This window comes from Staurois parvus, unplaced genomic scaffold, assembly GCF_062004578.1.
Source record: "Staurois parvus isolate SC_StPar_1 unplaced genomic scaffold, SC_StPar_1.0 ptg000608l, whole genome shotgun sequence".
Taxonomy (NCBI): domain Eukaryota; kingdom Metazoa; phylum Chordata; class Amphibia; order Anura; family Ranidae; genus Staurois; species Staurois parvus.
This window is the reverse complement of record NW_028318404.1, coordinates 2819150-2846074: the sequence shown is the minus strand read 5'-3', so window position 1 is coordinate 2846074 and position 26925 is coordinate 2819150. Positions and strand designations below refer to the sequence as shown.

At 43.3% G+C, this 26925-nt stretch overlaps 1 protein-coding gene across 6 annotated transcripts in view; it reads right to left on the bottom strand.

Annotated features, from left to right (window-relative positions):
• Positions 1–26925, bottom strand: part of IQSEC2 (IQ motif and Sec7 domain ArfGEF 2) — a 367046-nt gene that overhangs the window by 137146 nt on the left and 202975 nt on the right. For 4 of the 6 annotated variants that reach the window (XM_089692958.1, XM_089692959.1, XM_089692960.1 and 1 more), the window contains one exon: positions 16644–16739. The exons of the other annotated variants lie outside the window; for them this stretch is intronic. In XM_089692958.1, coding sequence (XP_089549084.1) covers positions 16644–16739 — 96 coding nt within the window. The remainder of the gene's footprint in view (positions 1–16643; positions 16740–26925) is intronic. 6 annotated transcript variants of the gene reach the window in all.

Sequence of the window (26925 nt, the reverse complement as noted above, 5' to 3'; positions counted from 1 at the left end):
GGGCCAGCTTGTGCATGTGATCGCTGTGACCAATCACAGCTAGACACACTTATATACAATGGATGGCTTCCATTGTATACAACTGCCATGTGACCTGCTGTGATTGGTCACAGCAGGTTACATGGTACTGGCAACAGGGCCTGTACACAGATCTGTCATCGGCCATGTCCGAGGTACATGGCCGGTGACAGATCGAGCCACAGAGCGGGCCTGCAGGTAGGTGCACTATGCATGCCTGAAAGGATGCCATATGGCGTCCACCTGGAGGGACGAGCTTACAAAATAATCTAGAGTGGGTGACTGGGGACAAAGAGAAGGCAAATTTATTTAATACCCTCAGCTCTGTGTATACAAAGGAGCATGGGGGAGCTCTTGTCCAAAATGGCTATGGTATTGACACAGCTCCAGATGATCCACATTCACTCACAATTGATATGATCCAAAAATATTTAGACAGAATAAAGGTGAGTAAAGCACCTGAACCGGATGGCATACACCCACAGGTCCTTAAAGAATTGAGCTCTGACATTTCAAAGCCATTGTTTCTAATGTTTAGGGACTTTAATGACTGGCATAGTACCACTGGATTGGCGTAAGGTCAATGTGGTGCCATAATTTAAAAAGGGGTCAAAATCTTTACCAAGTAATTATAGACCTATTAGTTTAACCTCTATAGTTGGGAAGATACTGGAGAGTTTAATAAAAGACCACATAGATGAGTTCTTGCTGGAAAAAAATATTTTAAGCAACAGACAGCATGGATTCATGAAATACAGAAGTTGTCAAACAAATCTGATTTCTTTTTATGAGGGGGTGAGCAAAACCTTGGACAGAGGGGTGGCGGTGGACAAGGTATACTTGGATTTTGCAAAAGTGTTTGACACAGTTCCCCACACACGGCTAATTTGTAAGGTAAAATCTACGGGCTTGGAAAAATCACTATGTAAATGGATAGAAAACTGGCTAAAAGATCGTATTCAGAGAGTAGTGGTTAATGATTCATACTCTGAATTGTTAATATATTTATAAACAATATAGAGTCTGGGATTATAAATACTGTTTCAGTCTTTGCAGATGACACCAAACAAAAATTTGCAACTGCAACAATTTTATCCCACAGGGCCTCTGCTTCTATAGAATATATAATTGTTAGTGGGCTTCAAATAATTTTTTTTTTAGCAAAAAATGCAGATTTTAAAATGTGATCAATTATAAAGTTATCTTGGGCTAACAAGCCCTCACTAGTCTTAGAAGCTGCAAACACTGTGGAGCAGTTATTTCCTAAGAAATGCTTTCATTTTCATTCTTTCACAATCAGTGACTTGGCAACCTGCCAGCCTTCTAAACTGTAATGTAAAAGCAAAGTCCCTGAACAATAGTCTTAAAGTGTTTATAAACTTCAGACATACAAAAATTAACAAAACATATCCCTCTATGGTGTGTACTTGTTTCATTTAAGAGCAGTAAGTGTAATTTCTGCCCACTGCTTTGTTCCTCTGCTATCAGCATGAGACATTTCTAACAAGTTTTCCTTACACCAAGAGAAAAAAAGGTGACAGGGGACCTCCAGCACACCGCCTGTGATTGACATCCTCAGCTCTATTCCTGTGTGTTGTGTGCAGTGGCTGTATCCCTTTGCTCCAATGAGCTTTCAGAGCTGTCCTCCGAGCTCTGCAGTGTGTAATTTCAGCTCTCCGATCCCTGTTTTCTGAACACTCAGACAAGTTTTATAAAATCTGGACTTTGGATGTAGAGATGAGAAGACTGTAGTTAAACAGGTACAACTTATGTAGCTGGAATTGTTTCACCTCTGTATACCACCTGAGCCCAGTCACTTCACTGGGTATATGTAAAGGTTTACAGCCACATTAAGAGTAGGAAGCAGCTATCAGGGCAAAGGACACCCTTCACTAGAGGTTATGTACCAGTAGTATAGCAAAAACATTTTAAAACTAAAGATGAGCTTTTACAAAGCAAGGAGGGGAACATTTTAATAACTCCTGCCTATAAATGGAGTACTTCTACCATGGTTGCAAGGAAAGAAAAAAAAAGTTACATCTTGGAGGACTGCACAGACACAGAAAGGTCATTCTTAATAGTGAAAGTTATAAATTTCTTTGTTGGTAACTATATGTTATGTATCATTTTAAAGAAATATATTTTTCACCCTTTAGATGCATGTAACTGAGCTATCCTGGGCAAATAAAGAGTAAAAGAGGGGCTAAAATACTTACACATCCTAAGATCTGGATCTCATAACAGGTCATGTGATTTCCCCTTTTCAAGTTTGGGAAGCAACATTCAGCCAGCCAAACATCATCACTCTCAGTTCCTCAGACTGTACCCAAGGGCAAAACACCATTTTTTCCAGGACAAGAAGTTTCAGTCTTATGATGGCCACCTCTTTTTTATGCATCAACATGACTAACACAAATTTAGCATAACATTTTGTGACAGGTTCACCTTAATTTTCTTGTGCAGAATATTGCCCTCTTATCAGCCATTCTGGAAGGAAAAAGACCTATGGTGTCTCAGGCATAAGCTGAGGTTTTCCTAAACCAGTCATTTTTAGGAGGACCAACCCTCCACCTCTCCTCACCTTCAACTCATGTATTCACAGAGTTTTCCAAGTCTGGGTTGCCCCTTTTTGGAGTTGAGGGCATGGAACAATCATGCAGAGGAGGAAAGTCCAAAGTTCCTATCTACATGCCTGTTCCAGGTCACTGACTTACCAATTTATCTCATTTTAGGTTTAATTTTATGTCTCTTGGCATCTTCACAAGTGGTATTTAGCCTTCTGGGCTGTATGACAGCCAGCATTATGCAATCCACTTCCTGTGAGCCCAGGCAGTTATAGACATTGGAGAAGCATGTTACCACGTCATCCTCATAGTAGATTGCAGCACAGACTGGCAGTGACGGCATAACGTCAATGCCACTATTTGTCAATACTGACCATCGCCACGGAGAAGAGGAATAGGACCTCAGGACATCATTACTGGTCAGAAGACTCCTTGATTTAGGTATGTGTTTCTTGTTTACAGTAGAGAAGCGTCAAAACTTCTTTACGGATGCCTGTGTCCTATTTGTTTAGATTTCACCCCACTTCTAGTCTTAATGACATGTCCAAAAGTGAAAGGAAATCCCATCGTTGACAGGTGTCACCAGAATAAAGGTCCAAATTGAGAGATTTAAATTCCAACTCTATCATTCCATTCACTTCAAAAAGTTCATTTGGGCCAACCTGACTCAAACAAACTATTTCCTTTACTAATGGCTGCCGTCGCTGACCACACTATATAAACTGTATGTAGCATCAGCAGACTTCCAGTCTGCTGCCAGAACAAAATTAAATTAGGCTGAGCACTTCTCAACCATTCACGGGAAGCCTTGTATTTTTATCAATGAATACTTAGGAATGGCTGAGGTGGAGATTGTGAAGTCATCTGCCTACCTCAGCCTTAAGCCAATCAGAGGAAGCCTTGTATTCAATGAAAAAATACAAGGCTTCCCTGTGAATGGCTGAGGAGTGCTCAGCCTAACTTAATTGTGTCCCAGGAGCAGACAGGACCACTGCCAAAACACATCACTCTAAACTGTAACTATGTGGCTGGAGCAATTCATAAAAGAAATTGTATGGGCCAGCTTGCTTGTTTTCCTATGCCTGACTACACTCAACATGCAGAATCCCTTACTTTCTTTGTCACTGCACAAGCTTTTTTGTTGAGTTCATTCAGGTATTTTTGCCCCCATAGACATCAATGTGTGCGTCTGTAAACACAAAACACGCGTGTTTGTATCCATTTTTGCGCCTAAAAAAAAACATGCCACTCATCCTCTAGAACTGTTTTCCCAACCCAGGAAACAGACATTTGAAGCTTGATAACACTTGCACAAAGGTTGTAGAATCCCCCAAAAAGTTTCAAAATCAGTAGGAATACAGTACATTTTGCTCAGGTGTGAAAGAATGCCACGAGTGCTTTGACTGTATTGTGGGCCATTGGAAGGCAGTGCAGAGGCTTGCATTGTTGAACATGTGGAGTGGCAATACTGGTGGATCCACTGCTAGGAACTGGTGGTTGTGGTGGTGGGGACTTTACAGGGAACATGTAACTATGTTACAGGAATGAGCACTGACAAGCTCACAGCAGATCAAGGTAACATTGCAATCCATACACTTCTCAAAATTACAAAACTAGCACTCCGATCACTTGAATCATCTTTATTTACATTTATTTCTATCAGTGGCATCTTCATCATATGATATCCAACATATTCCCTCTACAAAGATCAGAAGCCTCCTTTTATAAACTCTGTTAATAATAAAAAAGGCGATGAATGTACTGTACATAAAATATAATTTGCAAGCAAAATAGTACGTAATAAATAAATTATTGGTAAGGCAATGGCCTTATCTGTGCAAAAGACCAATTCCATCTCTTAAGGCTCCATGCACACTAGCAGTTTTTTAAAGCTCGAACGCTGGGGAAAATACACTGGTAATAGCGGTTTCAGTTGCGTTTTAGTAGCGTTAGCATTCTATTAGCGTTTTTACAGTATATGTAGAAAAAAGCTAGAAAAAAGCTGTTAGGAATATTTTAGCAGTGTTTAGTGGAAAAACACTCCAAAAAACTCAACAAAACTATTTTTTTTTTCTGCTCCTAGACACTGAAGCTCAAAAAAACACTAATAGCCTAAAGCAGGGCTTGACCTGCTTTCGGACCCCCATTGTTGTCCCCCACCCCACGTCCTCAGCTGGCACTTCTCCCCCACCCCACAGATTAGAACCCAGCACTCCGGGACCCCTCCCCCATCCCTTCCTGCACAGGCAGAACACAGAGCTACACAGCTCCAGGAAAGCCAGCCCCCTGGAGAACACCGCAGCCCCCCCCTCAAGCCAATGGACAGCGGAGGCTGCCTTCATTTGCGGCGGTGCTCCCTACCAGAGGACCAGAGTCACCAGGGCCACCAAGTCCGGCCACCTGTGCAATAGCAGAAAGCCCAACCTCCAGCATGGCGCCGACACCCCCAACCAACCACAAACAATCAGGTGGACAGCTGGAGGAGACACTGCTGGACAGGTCAGAGCTGTCTTGCTGCCCCCACCTGTCTCACGGTACCCCACCTGTCCTGCTACTCCACCTGTCCTGAACCTCCCCACCTGTCCTGCTACTCCCCACCTATTCTGCTGCACCCCACCTGTGACGCTGCCCCCCATATGTCCCTGTCATCCTCCTGTGATGCTGCCCCTCATCTGTCCCACTGCCCCCCCTCGTGTGACGCTGCCCCCCACCTGTCTTGCTGCCTCCTCCTGTGAAACTGCTTCCATCCTGTGATGCTGCTCTCCACCTGTCCCACTGCTCCCCTCCTGTGATGCTGCCCCCCTCCCATGACAATTCCCCCTCCTGTCCCGCTGGCCCCCACCAGTGACGCTGCTCCCCCCCCCATCCCGCTACCTTCCTTCTGTCCTGCTGCCCCCGTCCTGTGACACTGCCCCCCCTCCTATCCTGCTACTTTCCTCTTGTCCTGCTCCCCTCATCCTGCTTCCCCCCTCCTGTGACGCTGTCCCCCTCCTGTGATGCAACCCCTCCACCTGGCTCCCAAGTTTTTTAGTTGGCTGCTAGAATCAAAGCAAATTTGTCAAGCCCTGGACTAAGGTAGTGTGCCCGGACACACAGAATAACACTATTTAGCTTCTAAGAGAAGAAGAAAAAATGCTAATAACAGCTTCTAGGAGCTTAAAAAAATGATAGTGTCTCCTAGATTGTAAGCTCCAAGGAGCAGGGCCCTCCTATCCCTCTTGTATTGAGCTGTATTGTTGCTGTATGGTCTCCCGTTATATTGTAAAGCGCTGAGCAAACTGTTGGCGCTATATAAATCCTGTATAATAATAGTGTGCATGGAGCCTTACAATGGTCTCATGAACAGCAGCCACACTTTCAGCTTGTCTAGTTGCACAATAGGATACAACTGGGAGAGTAAAGTGATTTGAAGAGGACACCTAGTGGTAACATAAAGCATTGCCTCTTATGTGACCACAATATTGTTTCTTTATCAAACACAGACTCTGAAGAATTAAGCGCAGACAGTTTTAAATTATCTTTATTTCGTTTGGAGCAGCTTTTCATTTTTTAAACTTATTCTTTGATAGGAGAGAGTACCATAAAGAGCTATTTACAGAGAGTGGACCTTTTTTGGGGGTATAGAGTAAAAGGAACAGAAGGCAAGCCTAGGGTATCCCAAAATAAAGCATTGGGGGATCCAAGAGGAGGAAGGAATCAGCCTTAGAGAATATTCAAGCAAACAGAAGCTCTGCAGGATATAAAGGGACAAGAAGAAATCGGTGCTGCAAGAGGTCCAGAGTGAAAGGTGTATGAGGGCCACCAAGGTGGAGGAAGACATACATGGTCACACATGACAGGTAAGAGAAACTTAGGGTTATGGGTCACATTTAAAAACAGAGGGATCATAGGTCAGACAAAAGGACACACCAAGGTTTGAGGAGATGAAAGGGAACCTGAGGGGTCACGTAGACAAGTGAATTGAAAAGTCACAGACAAAATGGCAGTTCAAGGACCCACAAATGGGGGTGTAAAGATAGGCTATTGGGTTGCTGGAGATTCATGCACACAAGGCTTGGTCTGCAGGCAGCCTCCCCCCATGTTACTGCATAGGTAATACGCAGAGTACCAGACCTCTGCAACACATGGGGAAGTCTTGGGGAAATCACAAAATACACCACACCATTTGGTTTCACAGCAGGATGAGCATCTTGCAGCCCCCCTGAGAAGAGATTAGGGGATAATGTAGTGACGATCTGCCACAGGTACGATTAGTCCCGACTGATGTGGCCCTGACAGAGGAGGTTGGGCAGCGTGTGTTCAGTGTCTGTGCGTTTTCAGTGTACAGAGTTTAGCGGCTAACACTTTTCGGTGTTGGTGTGTCAAAGCAGGAGGCACAAGGGCAGACAATGAAGGAATTGGTCACTCAGCAAAGTGGCTCCACCTGGATTAACTCGCCAGAACTGCATCCGTCCTGAAGCACAATGTCCGTATTGAGTCGAGCAGTCCTCCGATGAACACCATTCAAGGTATTGGAAGCCGACCTTTCAACAGTGACCCGAGATCCAGAGAACTGCTTGGGGGAGATGGCAGAAGTCCAGGGGAGAGGGAAGCAGGGACCGAATCTCTCCATGTTACCTGGAGGAAGGACTGCTGCACTCAGAGGCAGGGCAGCAAAATTGATGGACCACCTCTTCCTCATCATCATCACCCCTGGATAGAGACATGGGCAGCAGAGAGGACGGTAAAGATGAAGGCATGATTCCAGTGCAAGTTGACAAATGGGCATGCGGTAGTGGCCAGAGAAAGGTGAAAACACAAAACAACCAATGACAAAGAAAGCAAATGCGGTGAAAGAACTTTGTCATGTACAGATGGGAATACAGTGAGGCCACACAGGCTGATGACATGGTTAAGACAAGGCTTGGGATAGGCTCAGGATGTCACGACTCTGATGAATAAAGGATGCTGATCTAGAACAAGCCAAATTTTAATATTTAGAATTATCCATACACTGCTTTGATACTTATTCTTGAACACTTTGTGGGACTTTTTCTTGGTAAAAAAACAAAAAAAGAATTAGCCCTCCCAATTGGTTACTTCTTAATGGGACAGATACTGGTGGAGTGAAATCACCCAATGACATTTTATATATGTTTTGTTGATTTCTTTTTTCAATTCTAATATGGAAAATCTTTTCCAATATTGAAGGACCATACCTTTTTGATCATATTTGCCATAACAGACAAGTACACTATAAGCATTTCATTGTTACAAAGAATATTAAATAGATTAAAGCGGAGCTCCACCCAAAAGGGGAAGCTCCGCTTTAAGGACTGGTCCCCCACTCCCTGTTAAGGGTTGGCACCTTTGGGGGTTTGGGGTAGGGAGCTGGGCAGTACCCAAAATTGACAGGTACCCGCTCCCAACTTCCACTGCAATGGCCTTGGAAGCGGACGTTGTCATCCCCCCTCCCTCCCCTTAGTCTTCTGTGACAAGTGACCGGTCCCAGAAGACCACAGGACCATTCACAAAGAGCAGCGCTACTCGCACATGCGCAGTGAGCACCCAGCTGTGAAGCCGCAAGCTGTCACAGCCGGGTGCCCACACTGAAGATGCCAGCGCCAGGAACACAGGATGAAACTGGCTGCGGGGACACACACACACACCGGGATCGAGGGACAGGTAAGTGTCCATTTTTTAAAAGTCAGCAATTACAGTTTTTGTAGCTGCTGACTTTTTTTTTTATTTTCACTGGAACTCCGCTTTAAGTAGGGATGCACTGATGCCATTTTTTTTTTTTTTTTTTTTTTTTACAGTGAGGAGGAGTACCGATACTTTTTTTTGTACTCGCCGATACCAATACCTGCCAGAACCCCACTGACAGCGGAATGGGTGACTGGTTGTTAAGGATGCGGTGGCCCCGCTACTTAACCACTTCGGCTCTCACATCTGTTCACCCAATATGGACCAGAGCAATTTTTACATTTCTGCTATGGACCGGTTTATTGAGCAATAAATTTGTCATTAAAGGAGAGCTCTTTTTGCTGTACTTCTCATGTGGAACACAGAAGTGCAGTTCGTTCTGAACTCCTATGACATGTTTTCACCCGACAGCGGATTGAAGTCCAATGTTGGTTGACATCACTCAGCCGGTCCAGACTGGGGAAAGATGCCGACTGCACAGTCAGGATACACCCCAGAATCTGGAGCAGCACCTAGCTCAGCCTCTCAGCGAAGCGCTGAGAACCTGAGCAGGCCTCTCCCACCCCCTCCACAGCCCAGCACTCCAGAGAACACTGGGGGGGGGGGGCTGAGCAGACAGGCAGACAGCGGTGAGAACTCAGTGATCATGTGATCACTGAGTTCTCACCCTTAGAGCCGGTGGGGGGATACATGTAGCATCGGACTGATGCTTCATCCACCTAGGTAAGTATAATGGGGGGAAATTAACCCCATACTTCCCTTTTAAGATAACACTAATACATTTTGTTTTTTGAAGGAAAAATAAGGCTGTTTTCATGAATACTGTCTTGCAACAATGATTTTTTTTTCACAATCCTTGGACAATTAAATGTAACAAAACTAAAAAAAAAAATGCAATTTTTTTTTGGGCAGTGTTAGTTTAAAAATATTGTTACTACACATAAAAAGTGTGCAGTTTATTCTGTAATTTGTCCTTCATAAATGACACAAAAATAATTTTCTGATACATTGAAACGTTATTTACAAATTTAAATAATATTATTTTTTAAAATGTTGCGCTTTTTTCAATGTGAAACGTGTGAAAAGGTTGCTTTTAACTGACATCTTCTGCAGATCAAAGTTCATCCCTTTGATCTGCAGATGAATAGACAGAAAGAAACAAAATGAAACAATGTTTCTTTTTAGCTTTCTATTTTAGTGGCTGAGCAATGTTGTTGATAAACAAACATTGTCAGGCTGCTTTTTATTTATTTATTTTTCACAATTCCAATTGGACTTGTTTACACTTCAGCAGTCAGCAGGGGAACTCCGCTGACAGCTGAATGAGTCATTGGTTATTAAGGATGCGGCAGCCCTGCTCCTTAACAACTGGTAATTGCCGCTTTTTTTTTTACATTTCAGCTGTCAGCGAGGAATCCCGCTGACAGCTTAAAGAATCGAGCCTGAAGGTATCTGCTTTTTCAGATATCAGAGCATTTGCACGAGTACAGATACTCATGCAAATGCTTCGTATCGGCACCAATACAGGTATTGGAGCAACCCTACTTATAAGGTTGAAAAAGACACAGGTCCATTTTTTTTAGTGGTTGATGGACTTTTGTCTTTTTTCAGCCAGACTAACTATGTAACCATCCAGTTCAAACCATGTGGGCGTATATGCTTGTGGAATTTTATTTTCTATCAATTCTTTTAGGCCTGTATATTCTGCTTCCAGAGGAAGACATCTAAAAGATGGATTAAAATCCAAATTCAGTGACACTGGACCCAAACACATGCAGAAATGACAATAAAACTATGAGGTTTTGATGCCCTATCTAGCTATCTAGGAGCATAATTATCTCATAATTATACTAACCAGTCTAGAAAGACTATTACCCTGCCCCTATCCAGTGTAAAGCAGCGATATTCCTGGTAACATGCCTCCACTTTTGCTAGCCAGAAAATCTCTTTTTTAACTTCGTTTTGCTTTTTTTTTAATTAGAGATTTGACCACCCTCCAACTGGTGTTATACCCAGTCTACCGACAGCACTCTTAATGGCCACCAAGGCATTCCTTTTTGGACAGAGGGATAGCAAGTGGGGGCAAGTTTTCACACCCAGCCCCAAAATATGTCTTTGAATTCCCACAACTGGGGGGTTAAACATTCCCAACAGCACCCTTAATGGCCTCCAAGGCATTCTTTTTGGGCAAGATGATGTCAAGTAGAGAAAAGCCTTAACACCCAGATTAGGCCATAGCCCCAAAATTCACCTTAGATCTTTCCCAACTGGGGGGCTAAGCCTCACCCCTTCACCATTTGAAGTCTACTAAGAGAACACTTAATGGCCTCCAAAGCATCCTTTTTGAACACGATGATGGTAAGTGGGGCAAGTATTAGCACCCAGGTTAGGGCTTAACCCCCAAACGCCTCCTAATATGCATAGCTCGGTTTCACTTGTAAGCCACTTAGACGATTTTAACACATTAGTTCAGTCTCTATTTGGGAGATTACGGTAGCCTTCATGTCATCATGTCAGCAAATTGGGAAAATGTCTTCAGCAGGGACACAGACAACAATAAAAGCACTTTATCAATAGAGTGGGGAAGGGCTAAATCTTCTGCCCCCATTGTGTGCCTACTGATACCTTACTTTTAGGAAGCAGTAGAAGCCTTAAAGGTAAAGAGCAACAATAATAACTGAGAGGCTCCAACTTGTCTGCACTCATTCCTAAACTAAAGTAAACCTTTGGTTGCCATTCTAATTTAAAATATACCTGAGAATACTAAAGCTCCTGCCGCTACCAACCTTCTTCTGAAAATAATTGCCTGGCTGAGTCCTAGCTTTAATACGTTTGAGTCATACACCCAGTGGAAGCACGAAGCATAACTGTCAAGTGAAACCTCTACACTTGTTCTAGGACTCAAAGTATGGAAGCCAATGCACCAAAATGATAACCAAGCAACTAGCTGCTCAAAAATATTAAAGGAACACTTTGAAAACACATCAGATCTCAATGGGGAAATCTATCATGCTGGATATCTATACCTATATGGACTGGGTAATGTGCTAGGAACGTAAGGATGCCCCATCATTTGATGTAAATGAAAATTATCAACCTACAGAGGACTGAATTCAAAGACACTCCGAAAATCAAAGTGAAAAAATGATGCAGCTGATTTGTCCATTTTGCTGAAATTTCATTGCAGCAACTCAAAATGGTACTCGGTAGTTTGTATCACCCCAATGTGCTTGTATGCATGCCTGACAACGTTGGGGCATGCTCCTAATGAGATGACGGATGGTGTCCAGGGGTATTTCCTCCCAGATCTGGATCAGGGCATCACTGAGCTCCAGGACAGTCCCAGAGGTGTTCTATTGGATTTAGGTCAGGCAAGTGTGGGGGTCATTCAATGGTTTCAATTCCTTCATCCTCCAGGAACTGCCTGCATACTTTCGCCACATGAGGCCAGGCATTGTCTTGTACCAGGGGGAACCTAGGACTCACTGCACTAGCGTAGGGTCTGACAATAGGTCCAAGGATTTCATCCTGATACCTAATTGCAGTCAGGGTGCCATTGTCTAGCCTGTAGGAGGTCTGTGCATCCCTCCATGGATATGCCTCCCCAGACTATCACTGACCCACCAACAAAATGGTCATGCTGAACGATGTTATAGGCAACATAATGTCCTCCACGGCTTCTCCAGACCCTTTCACATCCATCACGTGCTCAGGATAAACATGCTCTCATCTGTGAAAAGCACAGGGTGCCAGTGGTGGATCTGACAATTTAGGTGTTCAATGGTAAATGCCAATCGAGCTCTATGTTGCCAGGGAGTGAGCACAGGGCCCACTAGAGGACGTCGGGCCCTCAGGCCACCCTCATTTAGTCTTTTTCTGAATGTTTGGTCAGAGACATTCCCACCAGTGACCTGCTGGAGGACATTTTGTAGGGCTCTGGCAGTGCTCATCCTGTTCATCCATGTACAAAGGAGCAAATACCAGTCCTGATGATGGGTTAAGGACCTTCTACGGCCCTGTCCAGCTCTCCTAGAGTAAAACTGCCTGTCTCCTTGAATCTCCTCCATTCTCTTGAGACTGTGCTGGGAGACACAGAAAATCTTCTGGCAATGGAATGTATTTATGTGCCATCCTTGAGGAGTTGGACTGCCTGTGCAGTAGGGTCAAGGTATCGCCTCATGCTACCAGTAATGACATTGACCCTAGCCAAATGCACAACTAGTAAAAAACAGAAAAGATGAGTAGGGAAAAAAATGTCAGTGGCCTCCATCTGTAAAACTATTCCTATTTTGGGAGTCGTCTCATTGTTGTCCATCTAGTGCACATGTTGTTAGTTTCATTAACACCACAGCTGCTGAAATTGATTAAACAACCCCCTCTACTACTTAACTGGCCAGATCAATATTCCAGGAGTTTGACTTGATTCTACACTCTGATTAAAAAGTGTTCCTTTAATTTTTTTGAGCAGTGTATTTTCTTCATAATAGGTTTCTTTTAATGGTGGTCTATGACCACAGCTTTTTTTGGTTGCTCAGCTGCCACCATCACGAATAAAATAAATGTATAAAAATATAACGGAAAAGAAAGCAATGTTTGGTTGACATACATCGGCTTCCATAAGACTGAAATGTGATAACACAAGAGCAGTCTGCCACCCCATGCATTACCTACATATTGATTTTCAAATATTAAAGCATAAAGTAGCGTATGTTTCTTTAGTATAGTTTCTATTTAAGGTGAAACTCCTCTTAGCCTCAGTTCAGACTATGAACCGCATATGAATCTTATAGGAACCACAGCGCATTCTTGTTCAATTCACATGCAATTCAGTTCAGTGCGATTTGAGCCCATGCATTTTGAATGGGCTCAAATCATAATGCATTCACACCAAAGTCAGGCATGCAGCACTTCTGAAACTACACTGCATCTGGATCACATGGTCATTTTGTACCATGCATACACACTGCATTTGTGACCTGTGTTTAGGGTGTCATTAAGATTGCAATGACACCTACTGCAGATTGAAGGGCAGTGCGATTTGAATGTGGTGTGGGAAACGTGCACAGGTTGGGGGTTTCCCGCACCATATTCTAGTGTGAACCAAGACTTACAGTTATTATCACAACAGCACGATTAGTTTTTTCATCCAACCAGCAGGTTAAACAGAAATAAAAGACAAATCCCCCATATACACATTCAAGGTGGATGGGGGAATCTTTTCCATTTTGGTGTTGTATTATGACAGTGGGGAGCCTTCCCTGCCATCCGAATGCAGGCAATAAATCGGTGGCACTGATCGTTCAGGGAATACCTGAAAGGCTGGTTGCACACAAGTCAATTGATAGATTAACTTGTACACAACCAGCCTGCCCAAACGTGATTTAAATCTGGCCGGTCCCTGCTGAACCTGCAAAATGTAGATGCATGTATGGCTGGACTTAAGATGAGACCATGTCATTGTAGCCAATAATAAAAGTATCTGTCTACGGGTGGGCATACACATCGATTTGTATTCGCTCTAGGTACAAGCAATTAATTATCAATTAAAATACTGATTATTGCAAGACATACAGTATTGATTTAAATACACATATGGTATTGATTTATATACAATCTATTGAAAACGATCATGTAAGTTGGTTCTACAGGCTGAAGGTTTTGTATCTTGTAGCATTGTATGCATGAAGGTAAAAAACCTCCTGTGTGCAGAGATACCCCTCAGCCGCCCAATACTTACCTGAGCCTAATCTCTATCCAGAGATGTGCACGAGAGCAGCTGCTCTCCTGGTTCTCTCCCTCCTCACTGACTCAGAAACAGCAGCGGAAGCCATTGGCTCTTGCTGTTGTCAATCACAGCCAGTGAGGAGGGAGCAGGGGTCAATGGACACACATGGCAGGGCTCGGGAGCGAGCACGCACAAGTGCCTCACGGGCATTGGGGAGACTCAGCAGGGGACAAGGAGCCCTGAGTGTCAGTGGGGGACCCGAAAAGAGGATGATCGGGTCTGCTCTGTGCAAACCCATTGCACAGAGGAGGTAAGTATAACATGTTTGGGGTTTTTTATTTTTTTTTATGTTTTTCTTTAGTACCAATTTAATTCATCTGTATTTTGATCTGTTATCTGGCGCACACACAGCCGCTCAAACATCAGAAACGACTGATAAAATTCCACTGAGGCTGATTATTTTTTAAATAGATTGAGTAAGCTTTCAATCAAATGGAAGCTCTGATACATGATACATATGTGGCCCCCTTAAGCTACAGGCTTTGTTATGTCAAAGCAACAATGTTTCCCAAAACAGTCCACATGTCCCACATATAGCTTATAGATTTTATGGCTGTCCACATAGGGAGCTAAACAGAAGATACTAAAAGTGCTGTTGGTGGAACATGTGGACAAGGTTTGTGATGCCCTATGGCAATATTCTCTAAACATTTTCATACTATCACAGCCTGTGTGCTTTCCCAAGTACCACCAGAAATGAAAAGGTAAAACTGAAAATCCTGCCCGTAAAAAGAAATGCTATATTCTGGTACCCCCTGGTGAGTGAGGCAGGAAGCAGGAATTCACACCCCAAGTGTCAGATTCCAGCAAAAGCCAGGGACACACAGAGGGTTTTTAGAGAACAAGCCACCAAAAGGGTAAGTGTATAGCATTTCTTTATAATGGGGGTTATACTTTTATTTGACCCTAAAAAGTTACTTTAAATGATAAAAGTATATTTAAAACCATTTTTCCCAGAGTTTGGCCTGTCTCCAATTGGGGAAATTTCCCTTCATGTCTTGTCCTTGAGACACAACAGAAACACTTGGCTCCATTGAAATCTTTCCTCTCTATTTCTTCTCTGCTGACAACCATAAAATTTACATTCACATTCTGTCACAGCGATAATGGTCACCAGGACAAACAGAGAAACTGCCTTATGCACGTGGGCACATTAGGAAAATACAGCTGACGTTCTGGCTTTTTGCAGCCCAAGGGAAGACAAGTAGCTGCGTTCAGCAGCCCATAGTCATGAATGGCTGTGCACAGCTGTACTCTAGTACTGGTATATGTACCAGTACTCACATATAGCGTACAGATCTATTCCCCCAAATTCAAAAAGTCTGTGTTCAGGAAATACATCTGTATGAGGGTGTAGACGAGTACCAGTGTATACCCACATACAGCTGCACAGTCATTATTGTCTTTAAGCGGCTGTATGCAGCCCTTGCCCTTTGGATTCCTTGGTACAGAAAAAAGCCAGATGTTGTATGCCCATAGTGTATCCTATCCATGTGCATAAGGCGTAAGTCAATCTCCAAGTGGGAACTCAGACTGCTATAAAAACCTGACAGAGGTTCTTAGCTTTTGATGGAGGCTTTTATACTCCATCAAAAGCTAAAACAAAGTCATGGTCACAGATATAACTTTATTATCATCTGATTTGTTTATCCCACTGCTGCAGTTTTTTTGTAGTCCATAAAGTGTGAGATTATTGCAAGATGACAGCGATCCTGCATGTACCACCGTAGTCCCATTTAATGCATTGGTATGTCATGCTTATAAACTGTACACCAACTAAGATATACCATTGGTGGTACATGGCCCTAACAATCAATGCCACAGAATAACAAGCAATTTAAAAAAAATAATCTGCTATCTCTAAAAACACCCCTTTTTGGAAACAGACCTATAGTCTGAAAGAGCAATATACTGCAGAATATGAGAGAGTCTAGCCAGTTAAACATTTTATATCTTAGTGATATTAGTTGGCTCCTACTTTGAAGTACAATTGTGAGGTCTATTTATGGTGGAATGACAAGAGCCTAATTAGGAAGCATCAGAACAAAATGTTAGCTGACCCTAACAGTTTCTTTCATTTTGAAACCTGCATTTTAAAAAGATAAAGCTAGATTTTTTTTTTTCGTTCATGGAGCAAAGTTAATTCGGGGGCTTCTATAGGAAGCCTATAGCTATCTGTCCCTGTTGTTTCATCTCATATCTTGGATAGCTTAGCAGTGCAATTTCCTTGAAAACCTCTCCACTGGGCCTCTTTCCAAGTACAGGGTAGAAGCAACATGTGCCATTACAAGCCATGTGGTTGCATTCACAAAGTCGTGTTGATGGTAGGAACCAAAAAAGGTGTTAAAGCCAACTGTATGAGCAGTAAAAAAAAAAAAACAACAAAAGACACTGAGATGACAACATGGAACAGAAAATGTGACATAAACTAAGGTTTGGAATTGTGAGGGTGGAATTTGATGACATGTGTGGTGAGAACACGTAGGGATGCAGATTGTGAGGGAGTGATGTCACTGGTCCAGGCTGTGATGGGGGACACTGGACCAGACTATGGGGGGGGGCAGTGTGATGGCTGCCGCTCTAGCTCTTACCTGCAGTCAGTGTGCCTGACGGGGGGAGCTAGCTGCATGCAGAGCTGCGACTGAGCGGGGCAGCAGTACTGGTGGAGAGTGTGAGACGAGGAAGACCTACAGGGTACAGAGAAAGGGTAATGGAGGGAAAGAGAGAGAGAGATAGTAAAAGAATGAGTGTTTGGAAGATAGAGAGGAGAGGGGGAAGATAAAGATGGTGAAAAAAAAGAGAAGACAAGAAGAGCGTGAGGGGAAAAGTCGGGGAGGGAGAGAGAAAAAGAAAAAAAAACACAAAGTCAAGAAAAAGACAGAACTCAAACACAAGACAACAGTGACAGCAATGACCCTAAGACGGGACACACAGGCCCAGATAAGAGGCACACACACAGCTAAGGCCTGCAACACGACTGTAATTAGAGGGCAAAATAAAGTCATCACTGTACCTGTTCATGTTTTAATAATTAACCGTATGCTTTTCTATATTATCAGCAAAGGACTAACTTGAAAAAGAGGGGAAACCCAAGATCATTAATAATCAGGTCATATTCATACAACATATTACCAAGGCCAGTTCTGGCTAGTAAACCTCACAAGCATATCAAGAGTCTCCTCAAGAATAAGGGGAACCCAATGGTGGCATATGGGGGTGCTCTCTGCTAATAAACAAGGAAATACAGTACAAGTATTGCTGCAGGATGAGTGACAGAAAAGACAGACTGCCAGCATGAGCTCTGAGATAATTCCAAAGAAAATATCCCATGTTATTGCTGAACAAAAAAAAAAGGAAACCTCATTGGCAATGTAGGATCGCACACAAGGATGGCAATCACTTTGTTCCACAAGCCAATATACTGTTCTTCCACCTCGTGATTGCAACAGCTCCTGTCTGGCTTCTCACTAGCTTCAATGATTAAAAAAGAATATTAATCTGTTATTGCGTAGTGTTAGCAGCAGGTAGGCTATAGGCAGAAGTATAGTTCACAGAGCTTCTTATACTACTGAGTGTGTATTACACTATATGGCTAAAGGTTTGTTGACATCCCAACATCACACCTATATGAGTTTTCTGGATACTCCATTCCAAAACCATGGGCATTAAACTGAAGTTCTGCCCTTCTTTTTGGCCATAGCAGACTTCCAGAAGGCTTTTCATAAGACTTTGGCCCATCTGCAGGAATTTGTACCCAATCAGCTAAAAGAACAAGTTAGGTGAGAAGAACTGTCTCACACTATGCCTTCTGATGCTTTCCAAAGCTTTTCAGTTTGGTTGGGGTCAGGGTTCAGTGCAGGCCACTTGATTTCCTTCACGCCAAACTCATCAAACCATGACTTCATGGAGTTTACTTTATGCACATTAGTACGGTCCTTCTCCAAAATGTCACCTTAAGGCTGGAAGAGAACAATTCTCTAATATGACTTTTATGCTGTACCATTAACAATACTTCACTAAAAATCTGAAAAAAAACTCAATAAGTAATATGGAGAGGTGTCCACATGCTTTTGGGTATATAGCAGGTGTGATTGTCAGGTGTCGACAAATATTTGGTAATATAGTAGTTTTAGGGATTTTTTACGTTAAAAAATGACAACATGACATTTCTAAATGTAATCAAACCAACTTTTTTTTTTAATATGTTGCATGAATTGGCAGCACAACCATTTTATGAAGCAGGAAATGAACATCAACCATTTCAAGTTCAATGACCAAAACATAGTGTCTATACCCGGCAAAACAGACACTAAGAGGTGAGCAGCGCAAATAAACTATATTATTTATATATATACACACACACATACATACTGTATACACACAAACATACATACACATACAGTATATATACTGTATGTTTTTTTGGACAGAGTAAGGAAAGCTTTTATTCCTGTCCTCTCCAATTCCTGTGGTAAAAGAAGGAAATTTCCCTAACAGTGATCTAGACAACAAAATCCTGATAGTAGTTTTAACACTTCACCACTATAAGGCTACAAGCACATTGGCTTAAAAAAAAATGCCAGTGCTCTTGGCAAAAAAAAGTGATTTTTTTTTAGCATTTTTTGTACTAGCACCTAGGAATGTCTTGTTTTTTTCTGCCAGAAAAACAAACACTCTCAAAAAAAGCAACGTTTTTTTAATGACTCTAAATGTTGAGCTTAAAAATCGCCTTTAAACTACTTAATGGACTACTTAATGGAATTAGTTGCTTCTACAGGCAAAACGCTAAACTCCTCTAAGAGTAGCATTTTTTTTTGAGCCAGTGTGCACGGAGCCTAAAAATTAAAGTGCATTTTTGCAGACTGAAATTAAGGTTAATCTGTACAACTGGGGCACAGCCTCCTTTTAAAACCTGACAAAAATTCTATCCAAAAAGAAAAAGTAAACATCTGTGTTCCAGATGCTGAACGCAATGCAAACAGGTGCATTTTTAAAATGGATCTTAACCAAAGAACATTATGCACCCTCCAATTGCCTAACAATATATCGGACTCATGTGCTGATGGACTGAAAAGTACACTGCTCTAAAAAATTACTTGGAATCAATGGGGAAAAATATCATGCTGGATATCTATACAGATATGGACTAGGTAATGTGTTAGGATTGTAAGGCTGCCCCATCGTTTGATGAAAATGAAAATTATCAACCCACAGAGAACTGAATTCAAAGACATTGCAAAAATCAAAGTGAAAAAATGATGCAGCAGGCTAGTCCATTTTGCTGAAATTTAATTACAGAAACTCAAAATGGAACTCAGTAGTTTGCATAGCCCCAATGTGCTTGTATGTATGCCTGACAACGTTGGGGCATGCTCCAAATGAGACAACAGATGGTGACCTGGGGTATTTCCTCCCAGATCTAGACTAGGGAATCACTGCCTTGAGCTCCTGGACAATCTTGAGGTGCAACCAGGTGAACCGAAACATGGTATCCCAGAGGTGTTCTATTGGATTTATGTCAGGCGAAAGTGGGGGCCATTCAGTGCCTGCATACTCTCGCCACATGAGGCCGGGCATTGTCGTGCACCAGGAGGAACCCAGGATCCACTGCACCAGGGTCTGAAAAGGGATCCAAGGATTTCATCCTGATACCTAATGACAGTCAGGGTGCCATTGTCTAGCCTGCAGTGGTCTCTGTGTCACTCCATGGATATGCCTCCCCAGACCATCACTGACCCACCACCACAACGGTCATGCTGAATGAGGTTACAGGCAGCATAACGTTCTCCACGACTTCTCCAGACCCTTTCACGTCTGTCACATGTGTTCAGGGTGAACCTGCCCTCATCTGTGAAAAGCACATGGCGCCAGTGGTGGACCTACCAATTCTGGCGTTCAATGGCAAATGCCAATTGAGCTCTATGGTGCCAGTGAGGGAGCACAGGGACCACTAGAGGACATCGGGCCCTCAGGCCACCCTCATGAAGTCTGTTTCTGATTGTTTGGTCAAAGACATTTACACCAGTGGCCTGCTGGAGGTCATTTTGTAGGGCTCTGGCAGTGCCCATCCTGTTCCTCCTTGCACAAAGGAGCAGATACTGGTCCTGCTGATGGGTTAAGGACCTTATAGGTCTCCTAGAGTAAAAATGCCTGTCCCCTGGAATCTCCTCCATGCTCTTGAGACTGTGCTGGGAGACACCGCAAACCATCTGGCAATGGCACGTATTGATGTGCCATCTTGGAGGAGTGCCCGTGCAACCTTTGTAGGGTCCAGGTATCGCCTCATGCTACCAGTAGTGACACTGACCCTAACCAAATGCAAAACTAGTGAAAAACAGTCAGAAAAGATGAGTGGCCAAAAAATGACAGTGGCCTCCATCTGTAAAACCATTCCTGTTTTGGGGTTCATTTCATTGTTGCCCATCTAATGCACCTGCTGTTAATTTCATTAAAACCAAAGCACCTGAAACTGATTAACAACCCCATCTGCTACTTAACTGACCAGTTCAATATCCCAGGAGTTTCATTGACTTGATGTTATACTCTGGTTAAAAAGTGTTCCTTTGATTTTTTTGAGCAGCGTATATTGCCTTATATGCGAACACATGAATTGATGGATTATTGCATCCTTCAATTTGATTATTTATTGTGATGCACTGAGCAGACTAGATGAATGGATTGAGCTATGAATGTTCTCTACTTAAAGTATTGAATCTGGGCTAGAACTAAGATTAAAACTGCTTCCTCCCACCTTCTAGCTCCTATACTAGCTACCCTGTAAAAGGAAGGATGCTTATATTTACCTTTTCTTAGGGCACTCTGATCTGGTCATGTGCTCAGCTCTCAGCAGTTGCCTTCAGGGGAGAGGAGAGACAGCAGATGTCCTAGTCTATGAGCGACGTCACCGCCCAGGCATTTTTCCCCATTGTTGGTGCTCTCTCCTTTCCCCTGAAGCCGGCCATTGGGGAGATCAGGTGAGCTCTGAGAATAGATCAGTATATCCATGTTCCTTTTACAGGGTAGATTATATAGGAATTAGAAGGTGGATGGGAGCCATTTTAAGCTTCGTTAGTTCAAGCCTAGACATCTTCTTTAAAGCTGCCATATGTTGACTTACACTCTATGATGGATATAACTCTGCTTGGAATTTTCTCACACTTTGTGACTGTCTGAAAATAATGACTGAAAATATTAGTGCGTTATAAATGTTAACCATCTGTTAAAATCAATAACTTACTTAACCTGAATTACTATCAGCTCTCCGACACAGACACACACACATGCACAGATAATTGACCGATTCGAAGCAATCAACACAATTCTACTATAGCTGATCGATTTAAAACTGATCAACAGCTCAATAAATCTACGGAATAGAGGGTTTGAAATTTACATTCAATTCTCTCAGTTTACTTGCACTGAATGATTGATTGAATGATCACATTGATACAAGTGTGGTCACCATTAAAAGGTTCATTAGTACCCAACAACAAAGAGGTGGATGGAACTACAGGAACACCTGACACGGCAATCACAGACAATGCTGCAGGAACCATTTTACCAAAACATGACTCAGCAGTGACTACTATACACACCAACAGAGGTAAAGGGAAAGCAAGATGAGATAGAAGGTAAAGAACGGTAAAGATTATGAAAAGGGGAAGATAACAGAATAGAAAAGTTTAAATCTGGCCATCAACAGGGGGAAATGGATCCTGAACGTTGTAGCAAAAAAGTGTTTAAAGGAAAACTTGATCTTAACGTAACAGAGAGAAGAGAAGGCACCATTGGCATAACACAATGGATAGCAAACAGTGAAAGAAATAAGTATTTGATCCCCTGCAGACAGAATATCAACAAAAAATTCAAAAGAAATGCATGTCTAACAGATTATGCACTGATTTGCAGGTTCATGAGGGAAATAAATATTTGATTCCCTTCACAAAACATGACTTAGTACTTGGTGGCAAATCCCTTGTTGGCAATCACAGAGGTCAGATGTTTCCTGTAGTTGGCCATCAGATTTGCACACATCTCAGGAGGGATTTTGGCCCACTCCTCTTGGCAGATTCTCTCCAAGTCATTAAGGTTTGGTGGCTGACGTTTGGCAACCCGAACTTTCAGCTCCCTCCACAGATTTTCAATCAGATTTAGGTCTGGAGACAGGCTAGGCCACTCCAGGACCTTAATGTGCTTCTTCTTGAGCCACTCTTTTGTTGCCTTGTCCATGTGTTTTGGGTCATTGTCATGCTGGAACACCCATCTACGACCCATTTTTAATGCCCTGGCTGAGGGAAGAAGGTTCTCACCCAAGATTTGATAGTACATTGTCCCGTCCATCGTCCCTTTGATGCGGTGCAGTTGTCCTGTCCCCTTAGCAGAAAAACACCCCCAAAGCAGAATGTTTCCACCACCATGTTTGACAGTTGGGATGGTGTTCGTAGGGTCATAAGCAGCATTCCTCCTCCTCCAAACATGTCGAGTTCAGTTTATGCCAAAGAGCTCGATTTTGGTCGCATCTGACCACAACACTTTCAACCAGTCCTCCTCTGCATCATTCAGATGTTCAGTGGCAAACTTCAGACGGGCCTGGCGTAGTGTGTTACCAATTGTTTTCTTGATGACTGTGGTCCCAGCTGCCAGAAAATCATAGACAAGATCCTCACGTGTAGTTCTGTGATGATTCCTCACTGTTCTCATGATCATTGACACTCCACGAGGTGAGATTTTGCATGGTGCACCAGACCTAGGGAGACTGATAGTTGTTTTGTGTTTCTTCCATTTGCGAATGATTGCACCAATTGTTGTCACCTTCTCACCAAGCTGCTTGGCGATAGTTTGGTAGCCCAGTCCAGCCTTGTGTAGGTCTACAATCTTGTCCCTGACATCCTTGGACAGATCTTTGGTCTTTACCACAGTGGAGAGTTTGGAATCTGATTGTTTGATTGCTCCTGTGGACAGGTGTCTTTTATACAGGTAACAACATGAGATTAGCATCACTCCCTTTAAGAGACTGCTTCTAATCTCAGCTTGTTACCTGTATGAAAGACACCTGGTAGCCAGAAATCCTGTTGAATGATAGGGGATCAAATACTTATTTCCCTCATGAACATGCAAATCAGTGCATAATTTGTTAGACATGCATTTCTTTTGAATTTTTTGTTGCTATTCTGTCTCTATACACCTACCATTCGATTTTTAGACTGATCATTTCTTTGTGAGTGGGCAAACATTCAAAATCAGCAGGGGATCAAATACTTATTTCCTTCACTGTATATAGTGGTTATCTTTTGGGTTTCTGTTGACTTGCAATTCAACTCCAAATGGAATTACTCTAGCAGCATATTTTTTGTACGTTAGGAGTTGGAGCAGGAGGCAGACATGCAGATGTCAGAGAGACAATAATAGGTTTGTACATACCATAAAATCTTTTCCTTAAGTCCATTGAGGGATAATAGAAATATTTAAACATTTAGGTTACACTACCAAATACAGGAGATTGAGTCGCTGGGAAACTAAAAACTTTAAGCCAACTCCATCATTACCCGCCTCCAACCATCATTCTTCAGATTTGTAAACAAGCAGCCCAAGAGTCAAAAACACAGTTGGTTGTGGGGGGGGGTCGGCCTGTGCCCCTCAATAGACTTCAAAAGCATTTTAAGACAAGAACAAAAAATAAAGGACAATAAATATGCAAAATGCCATGGATGGTACTGAGGATCAATCTAGTGCTCCAGACTGGCACAGATAATCAGGGGTGAAAAACTGCAACCAGATAAAGAGTAGACAGGAGGAAGGAACCTACAGAGACTTCCTCAGAAAACAGGAGCTTGGTCACAGAATGTCAGGGACTGCGGGTCTCGCAGCGGCGCACAGGTCTGCACATACGCAGATTGCCTAGGTGCACTAATGTGCAGGCACTAGGACCTGGGCGTCGGCAATTGCACCAATGACGGTGCAGGGCGCACTATTTAAACTGGCCAGATGGTGACTAGGTTGCCGCAAGGTCTAGTTCCTGTACCCATGTTCTGAAGTGTGTTCCTGTTGCCGATCCTGCTTGTCCTGATTTGTGTTGACCATCTCCTGCTCTGACCCCCAGCTCGTCCCTGACTACTCTCCTGCCTGTTATATTACTATTGGACCTCCCGTTGCTGAACCTTGGCTCGTGACCCGGCTGCTCTGTCTATTGTTTAGTACCTACCTGCCTCATCCGTTACCGACCCGGCTAGTCTGACCACGCTCATCCCTGACTGTCATCCATCCATCCCGCTCGGGACCTGGACTTGTCAGCCTCTTCACAGCACGCTCACCCCCCGGCACGTACCCTCAGTGGGATCCCTCTACCACAGTTGGGTGCACTCAGGGGTCGCAACCTGGTTTCAGTCTTGCACCAAGTCCATCCCCACCATCAGGGGCTCTGGTGAAAAGGCAGACTGGGACTTAGACTCTGCGTCCTGGGGAATCCCGTTCTGTGGATCACTAGAGATTCCGCCGGGCGGTGCCTGACACAGAAGAGGATCTATCTTCAGGTAATCAGGTCTTATGAAAGCCCCAGAACTTACCTTTTCCCATTTAGAGTGGCATGTAGCAGAGTAACAGTGTGTCTTTACTTGCTGGCCTTCCAGCAACTGATACTTCAATGCAAGAAGAAAAGAGGGGCACTTACGTGCAGAACTCTAACTGTACAAAATGGGGATTAGAAGGATGCAAAAGACAAAATCTTGACTCTAGGAAAGGCAGTGTGGTCATGAATGACACACTCAACACAGCGTAGGAAGCTTGGCACCCACTCTGTTGCATAAGAAGCTCTCAAAATTTCAGAAGGTTAGAGTTAATATATTTCCCTGATGACTCTGTTTCGCAGAATTAGACTCGAGGAGTAGTCAACAGGATAACTCCATTAGGAGAGTCCTCCCAAGATAGGGGAAGACCATCCCCACCCTAGCCAGAGTCCAGAAAATCGTGTCCAGCGCTTCTCAGTTGTTGTCTTGTCCTTTTTCTAGACAGAAAAAGACAGTGAGCACTCGAGAATGGAAGAACAAAAGGGAATTCCCCAATCCCACAAACCCTAAATAGGTCCCAATCTGTATCTAGACAAGGATTGCAGACAACAGGACCATTGGCTTCAACAAATTGTGAAAATCTAGGAAACTTGACTCTTTTCAGAGAAGGTCTCAAGGAAGGGTCAGTACATGTTGTGCTGTGTAGTAAAATAAATGAAGTCCAAAGTGAGAAAAGGCCTTGTGTACTCACAAATCAAAGCAGCGGGTGCTGACGAGGTTTGCAAGTGGCTGAAGGTGACAGTCACTGTATGTGGGGAGTGGAACAAGACTGGAGACGAGATGATCCAAAAGGTGCTTCAGAAGCAGGAGCAGCAGTAAATGGTGCTTCCTCTAGGATAAATGGTGGGAAAAGGAATGTGCAGCTTACATGCACAGCATTCCAAAGGGAAGACATCAATGCTAATACTGTATGCCTCTGCCTTAACCATTTCCATTGTAAGATGGCGGTGACAGGAAATCAAAAATGGTACCCAAGGATATCAACTATGAGGTAAGCTTTTGGTGCTTCCTCCCAAATGGCCTTATTCACTGCGTGAGTCCTGAGAGACTGGGGCACACCAGAGGCTGTGCCACAGCTCTGGACCTGGAGAGTGCTATACAGGTAACATAATACACATAGGTAAGGAAATTTCCCCAATACGGAGCCCAATAATCAAGTGTCACATACCAGTTATCTCAAACTTCAGTACAGTCTGGGTATTGCTGAGGATAGGTTGATGGGGATAGCAGCTGTGTATTTTTTCTCAGCAGAACTGAGGAAAAAAGGCATCCAACTTCCCAAGGATAACGGCAAACTATTGAAGCTGGTTTGACACTTTCTGTTTCACAGTGTCGCAGCCTCTTATAGGTGGTAGTATACCCTGTTTAAGAAGTCTCTGTCTTAAGAAGTGCTGGGACAAGGTCATTTAGAGCCCAGTGAGAACATGCCAAATTGTATTATGTGTTAGCAAAAATCACTCCCCCCCCCCCCCCCCAAAAAAAAAAAAATCAAAAAAAATCATAAAAAAAAAATCGAGCACTAATCTTCATGCTTAGCCCCCTAAGCATAAATCACCCCTCCTCCCAGTATAAATCCAGACCCCTGCTATAATCCCCTCTCCCAGCACAACTATTTGCCCCCCCCCATCCCACCAGCTTGAATTCTCTCACTCCACATATGCCCCTCCCCAAAAAAAAAAAAAAAAAATCACTCTTCTAGCACAGATCCTCTACCCCAAAAAATTCACTTCTGAGTACAATTCCTCTTCCCCCTACTCCAAATCCCTCCTCCCAGCACAAATTCCCCTCCCCAATGCCCCCATCCTAGCACAAATCCCCCCCCCCCCCAAAAAAAAAATCCTATCCTAGTATAACCCCCCCCCCCCCCCCATGCCTACCATATTACCTTTTCTAGCACGCACCACCCCTCCTAGCACAAATCCCCCCCCCCCCAATCACCACTCCCCAAATTTACCCTCCCCAAATTCTCCCTTCCAAAACAAATCCCCTCCCCCCAATCTTTTTGTGGTGCCCCCCCACCTCCCATGATACCAAAGTGCCCAGGGCAGCTGCCTCCTCCTGCCCACTCATTGTCCCAGCCCTGCCTGTGTCCCTTAATGGGTGATAAAGAAATATTAGAGAGATCGGATAACATATGGTAAGTGTGTGACTTGGTCAGGAAGAATTTGTAGCCCTTAAGGAGCTCAAATCTTTGTCAGCCAAAAAAAAAACAAAAAAAAACAAACATCTACGCACCCTCTAAATCTGGTTTCACTTATTTCTAAATGCTTGATTTCCCTGACTCCAGCTAAACCCTGCTAGCCTTTTCCAA